Below are 7,500 nucleotides of genomic sequence, written 5' to 3'. Positions count from 1 at the left end.
TGAGGAATCAAACCAGTAACCAGTAACCTTTCAGTTTCCAGTCAAGTGGCTTTTGCTGCAAGGCTACAAATATGTGTCAGATTGATGAGACAGAATAGACTGCAAAACTACATTGTACAAAAAGAGATTCTACTCATAATCTTTGAAAACGGTCCCTGGGTACAATGTTGCAAACAAAGCCATCCGAAAGCTCCAACAGAACTTCAGCTAATTTTGTAACAAAAATGCTTTAAAAAAAAAGTAATCCGGCTTTTGTATTTACCCAGGAGTGGAAAGTAGACTCATTTTATTTATTCTTGAAGAAATCTAAACTGCGGTTGTCATGAGAACAAAAGCAAACATTATGCCAAGTTAAAAATGCAATCAACATCTTATAATTATAAAAGAAATCTATTTATTTGTCTCTGCTGAAAGTACAAACTCAAACAAACCCCCCCTCCCCCCCCCAATATTGAAACATGTTTACGAAACCAGAAATATGTGAGGGGCGAAGGATGCTATCAACTGCCATCTTCAAATGCTTCCACCTGAGTTTTAGCTCAAAACAGTATTGTTGCAATGTTGTATAGAGTCTTAATTTGAAATGTTGTTGAACAGACACACTTCAAAAGCCACAAGGGTTGGGCTAAACGCTGCTGTGTGATAAGGTACATGGACTACAATGGCATACTTGAAAAATGTAGCAGAAAGTCAAAGGTTCAAAAACATACTTCATTGAAACAACAGAAAGAATAAAAATAACATTTTATCCCTTGTAAATGATTCTACATTATGAAAATCAAAGGGCAAATAAGCGTGCAATGAAAGTTTTTCCGAGAAAATTATATTTTGTGCAACATTTGAATGAAAACAGTAAATAAACGCGTCATGACGTGGTGAAATCAGGTGCTCTTCAATTATTGGGCATATGGAGACACTGGTATAATATCAAAGCCTATTTATTTGCTTAGCTTGTGATGAAAAAAAACCAAACCCATTGTCTTGAAAAGAGGTCAAGACATTTGCGATTGAAGGTATGGGTTGCCTGGTGTCAAAGATTAAGTTAGTGAGAAAATTGTCACCAAAGTTTGGTGAATTGTAAAGCTTAATTGCCTTTGGAGACTGGAAATATACATTTTTTGTGCCTTTGGTCAACATTTTCAGTAAAATCCACATAGAACCAGGATTTCAATTGGGCATAAAAGATGTTGAGCTAAAATTTAAAAATTAATCAAAATTACCCAATGGTCGAAGAAATGTTATTTTGACCAGTGCCTGATTTCACCACAATGCAACACAAATATTATACTACAGTACAGCTAGTAAACCAAAGATAACACATTAAAGGAGGAAAGGAGTATCTGACTGAAAGTAAAAAGGGCTACTTTTCAAACCTGACTAACTACAATAGAAGAATTCTAAAAGCAAGCCAAGCATGAAAACTAAACCATGATAAGAGTTTCTATAGTTTAAAAAAAAAATAAAAAGAGACAGCTCTTGCAAGAAATTGTGTCTTTTAAGCTTAATCCTTTATTATAAAAGAAAGTAAAATATTTCCTGACAAACAAAAAAATCCAGCAAGATTCAGGATAAAGAAAACTTACTGAAGAATGAGGAAGTCCTCCATCCCCTTTTCTGTCAAGTAACTCCGACTCTCCGGGCAATGGAAAATTGGCATAGCTTTCAGTTTCTCTATCATACAGTTCGGCTGAGGCTCGTATCCTGAAAAGTTAATATTATATCTTCAAATGAAATGTTACAAAAAGAAAAACTAATTGTAAAGTTTTACGCCATCATCAACACAATTTAGATCTCATATCTTGTTGCCTCAATCTTGTTTAACAGGGCCAACCTTGGGTGAGAGGGATACAAAGTCCCAGCAGATAGAAAGAGGTATTTGTTGAAAAAAAAAACTTACCCACAAAGGAATTGAACTCATGTCTTCTGCATGCAGTGGCAATGTGCCTAACCATTACACCACAGACAGTGGCACGAATTGTTTGTACATCAACCTTCAGACAATACCATATAAAGAATACTGATGAACTCGCAACAGCTTTCATTTTTCAACCAGTTTAGATCATATGAAAGGTAAAATGTACAAAAAGAAAGGTATCATAAAAACTTCCAAGCTCATTTCAAAACAAATGGCATTTCTTTCAATTCAAGACAAAGGTAAGAAGTGACACAGAATCATCAGATCTGTTGAGAAAAGCCAAAGAATGTGACATGGGGAAACAAAGGGAAACTATATCCTGCACGTTTATTACAACATGACAGATTTGACTTATCTCACAACATGAGACTCCTAGGTATGCACAACACAGTGGACAATGTGTGTTCCTAATATCGCACACATGCACATACATGCTCTCAAACACTCCTCTCCCTCCCCTATCTGTCCATCTCTCTAACCGTTTACCTCCCTCTCTTCCTTGCAACAGACACACAATATTTTGAGAAGATGAAAATATTTTTACCTCCAGATTTATTCACCATGCCAATGGTACCACCTGAGTATATGACCAGCACTTTGGCCACATTAAAACCTTCTGATGATGTTGACGCTGACCGTTCCAACAAGGCTGTGGCCTTTTGCAGACTCTGCGTACTGTCTTCCCTCTCCATCATGTCCACAAATGTAACACTCAGCGCAGATTGCCCCTGTCATGTAAAAAAGAAAAAGACACAAATTTTGAGTACAGTCAAACCTGTGGAAGACTGCCACACATTGTTAAGGAGACAAGTGGCCATCATACACCGGACTGATCAAAATGAAGAAAACGCACCATTTACTTCTGAGGTCCCAACTCAACTGGAGGAGGTAGCAGCATTACGAATGCCGTAAGGCTAATTTAAAACGTCTTTTTGGTTGAGGGGGGGGGGGTTATTTTGGAAGGTGGTAGGAAAGAGTCAGGGTTTTTTGTTTTTAGTTGTTTTGTTTTTTTATTATGGTTTCGTGTAAGGTTAAAACAAAATGAAATATGACGGATGAGGAAGACTTTGTACCACAGTAAAACATACAAATGGGTCTTTACCACTCGGCAAACGAGCGACGCTTCTTTCGCAAATCTGTGTTGATGTCCTTTGTCATGTATATGTAGTGGGTTTACAGACTGGGTGGGCCTAAATAGTGACCTCTCATTTCACTTATGGTTTGTACAGATGAGTTGTAGGCGGGGGCTTATAGGTTATGACGAATCACATGCTTCCCTAACAAGCAGTTGAAAATTTATTGTTACGTATTGGTCAACAATGGGTAAACAATGTGAGTGACCAAAGCAACATGATCAATGGAAGGACTAACAATATCGACAGGTGGATGGATTATGACGGCTTGTCCACAGCAGGCCATTATATAATTTACAACAAAGCGTCAGGCAATGAGAGATTTGCCTGGCCATCTCAGACAAGTTTTTTTGGTTGAATGTCGGTAAAATAAGGCGGCCACGGTCGTGTTAGAGAGGTGACCATTTTACATAGTGAAATTATATAGAAAAAAACGCAAGGGGGGAAATGGTAATAAGTGGCCGTTTGTACAGGTTGCCCTATTATACAGGTGGCTGTCATGGCAAGTTCGACTGTATTTTTTTTTCTAATAATTTACATGTGTAAGTATTGACCTAGGCCCAATTCCAAAAGTACTTCAGAATTGCATCGCAGTGGATTATTTTTGGATTGCATCCTTTGTAACTGTATATAAAACTTACCAAAAATTAAAATGCACTTTGCTTTTATTCACTCCACTTCAACAAGTATTGCATACAAATAAAGGAACAGGCGTTTTAAATGAGGACAATAATCACTAAAAGAAGTTGTTTTTTCAAATTTATATTATGGTCACTTTCTCATGTTCACAGTTCCCTGCAATTTTATCTAAAAATGTCTATTCTGTAGTATTGCCCTGCTTTTCTGCACTGCATACACAGTCTTACAAGTTGACTGACCTTTAGATTTTCATGTATGTTAAATAGTTAGTTCAAAGCAGCACATTCCTTTGATCTTTTTGGACCATAAAAAAATTTCCGACCTGAAAATGCAATTCCACAGCAACAAAGGCATTTAGCCATTGACATTTTTAAGAAACATAATTTTAGGGGGTTTGAAAGTACGAAAATATGCAGTGGAGAGAAAAATGTGAGTGCAAAAGTGAAATCGTCATTGCTGTTGAACGTAGTGACCTCAGTACAGTAGTGAAAACCATTCTGAATTGTGAATATTTTGGCAAGGTCATTTTATACAATTTACAAAAAGATGAAATCAGTAATGGGTATGATTTTCCCAGGACAAAAAAAATATTTGTGAAGGTCATTAATATTTTGAATTCATGTGTCAATTCCCAGAGCACTTCATCAAGAGATTATAACTGATAATAGCAGTGCAAATGCGAACATTAAAAAAAACCAGAATATTTTTTAAAGACGTTGACACCTCAAGTCCTTTCTCAGGGGCTAGTTTTGGCCTGTTTTTCTTATCTTTCTATGACACAAAAGTGACAAATGAGGTCATTCAATTTGCACAAGTAGCAACTTACCAGGTCAGCAATGTCAAGAATTTCCTTAAAAGATTTACATAACACAGCAAGATGAGAATTGTCAGCCAGCTGTTAAAATGTACTGAGACCAAAATTTTGGCACATTTTTAAATTGCAGTTTTTTAATCTATTGTATTGATTGCATGCTCAAGAAATATTTCCTTAAAATTCAAACTCTAAAGGTTGAAAACACAAGTAAAAGAAGTAAGGTACAATTATTTATTTTATTATGCAAAAAATGCAACAGTTTTTTCCTCTTTCCTGTAAAAGTTGGTTTTCTAGGCTTGTACATTTTAACAGCTTGCCGACGATATATATAAAAAACAAAACATACATGAAAATCTTCTTGTTAGAGGGGGCGGCAGCTGAAGGTTATCTTGCTTATTACTGGATCAATAGTTACCAAATTTCAGACACATAACAAGCATAGTAAGGAGTCTTTAAATCCGAAATCAAATTTGAGAGAAAAAAAAATAGTTTCCATGGATACGGTGGCCATATTGGATTTTGTTGAAAGTCTTACGTAATTAATACTGCACTTATTTCTCATGGAAATAAATTGTTCTATGGCATGCATCTTGGCAAACAATAGAGCTACAAATCCGTGAGATGAATTTTTCTAACTAGAAAATTTTTAATGAATTTTTTCCTGAGGTAGTATTCACATTTGTAAAAAATCCGTGAAAATCGACACTCCAAACACTACCAACAAAAAACTATTCCATATCAAAAATTCATCTCATAAATTTTTAGCATTACGTCTTCTTCATTCTATAAAAATTCCATGAGGATTGGACGAAAAATGGTGGAGTTATTTTTTAAAAGTATAGAAAAACCATGTTTTCAGAAAACGGGCGATAAAAAAAATAAAAGATTGACTTTATGACGAAATGGTGGCGACAAACATGCCTAGTATGGGAAGAAATAAGCCTTTAGGGGGTTCTTACATGATGAAACAGTTGTACGAGAGGCTGACGAAACTAAAAATGCCTACAACTTAAATTCCACAGTTTTGAGCCAAATCGGGGGACTTTCGGGGTGCCTCCCTCTCCTTCAAAATCTACTTTTCAATGCTTAAATTTTTTTCCCTATAAGATGTGGTGATCTTCCTCAAATATTAAGGAACATGTTCTTTGTATGTACCTCCAAAGATATACAATATTCTAGGAGAGAGAGAGAGAGAGAGAGAGAGAGAGAGAGAGAGAGAGAGAGAGAGAGACAGACAGACAGACAGACAGACAGGGAGACAGAAAGACAGAGAGAGACAGAGACAGACAGACAGACAGACGGAGACAGACACAGGCAGACAGTGGCACCGCCCAGGGGGGTGCCGGAGATAAAGAGTTAAGAAAGGCAAGTTGGACTGCAGAAAACTGACTTAATTTATTGAAACCTCTGTTCACCAGAATTCATCCCAGGCCCCTTCACCCTTTTGGAAAATAATAGCACGAAAGAATGAGAAAATTTAATCTTTTCAATGCCTCACTCACCTTTTTACTAGACAAGAAAAAAGTCAGAAAAAATTTGATTCTTAATTTACATGAAATACTGAATAGATCATTTTTTACTTATCTGTAAATGTAAACAAAATGTGATCTATGAGAATCTGTAGAAGTTTGTTTCATGATCACATCCGCTCCCCATACTACTCAATGTTAATAATATAATATAAATACTTCAATATACCCAGAAACGAAAGTTCTGTTTTAAATGTTATAATTAGGCCTACACTTACTTCAGCAAAACACTAAATACGAATCATAATTATTTTTTACTTGTAAAGCAGAGCTGCCAACCCACATTAAGTAAAAAGAGTACAATTGATGGCGAAAAAGAGTAAGATTTGGTAAAAAAGAGTAAGATCTAAAATAGTAAATTTCAACGACCTAGTAGTAAAAAAAATCATACATATTGTTACTTATTGTACAAAATTTACTGCAATTTCATTGGATGAACAAGGTAAACATCAGTAGGCCTACTGTTGCTAGTATAAAGTATGTGTTGGTGATAGAGACAAGAAATGTAGTGCCAGTGTACACAGACACAAGCAGACCGGCACGCTCACCCCACTTCATAATCGTTGCGTAGCTCACGCGGTACGCGCATGATAGATTCTAGATCTAGATTAGTTAAAAGCGATAGCCACGCTCAGACATGAGACCAGAAGGGACAAGAGGATACAGAATAATGCTTAATTAAAGTTAATTTAGGGGAGAAATTTGCAGAAGCAGAAGAGTATGATATCTAAAATCCTAATGCTAGGCCGCAGACATGAAAAAGACGTACAACAGGCAATAGATCCAGAGCTATGAAAAAGTCTTATTTTTATAATTAGATATCTATGTTCAAAAGTAGAAAAAAAACCTAAGAAGAATAACAATGTAATTTTCGCGTGAGGTTGGCAGCTCTGTGTAAAGGTTAAACGCAGTGGCTATGTTCACAGCGCAGTGAACATAGTTGGCAGGCTACGTTCACAGGACCCTAAAAGCAGTTTGCAGGCACAGTTGAAGACGTTCACGGCACTCAAGCTTCGTTTAGAACGGAGCATCCACTGCTGGTTTAAGTAAGCCGGCTTTAGTCAGTGACGACAGTGATGAATATTTAATATTTTGGCCTGCTTCAAGCGTTCCATCCTATGAGATAAAACAAAACAAAGCAGTGATCCTTGACCGATCGACCATTCGTCGTTTTCCCTTACACTGAGCTCAGGCTCAGACTCGCTAGTGTAAGGGAAAACGACGAACTCTCAATCAAGCAACAACGCGTTAGGAATATATTTCACAAAAATGTATACGCTCAAGATGTTTCAATTGCCGATCTCGCGTGCGGGCAAGACTTGGACGCAACCTTGTGTTAGCGCGTGGCGGCCCGTGATATACCAGTGTAAACAAACGTTCCAGCGCTCTCGAGTTGAAAGAGTGCAGTTTTGTGCAGTGTGTGTGTGTGTATGTGTAAGTGTGTGAGAGAGAGAGAGAAAGAGAGAGAGA

General features: G+C 36.8%; 1 protein-coding gene across 1 annotated transcript in view; it reads right to left on the bottom strand.

Moving 5' to 3' along the window:
- LOC101860030 (L-asparaginase) overlaps positions 1-7,500 on the bottom strand; it is a gene marked incomplete in the record, with an annotated part of 61,147 nt that overhangs the window by 51,697 nt on the left and 1,950 nt on the right. The window contains 2 exon segments of the mRNA XM_035971051.1: positions 1,584-1,701; positions 2,460-2,643. Coding sequence (XP_035826944.1) covers positions 1,584-1,701; positions 2,460-2,610 — 269 coding nt within the window.

Source organism: Aplysia californica, unplaced genomic scaffold (genome assembly GCF_000002075.1).
Source record: "Aplysia californica isolate F4 #8 unplaced genomic scaffold, AplCal3.0 scaffold00367, whole genome shotgun sequence".
NCBI lineage: Eukaryota > Metazoa > Mollusca > Gastropoda > Aplysiida > Aplysiidae > Aplysia > Aplysia californica.
Note: the sequence above shows the minus strand (reverse complement) of the source record. Positions and strands in the feature narration are given on the sequence as shown.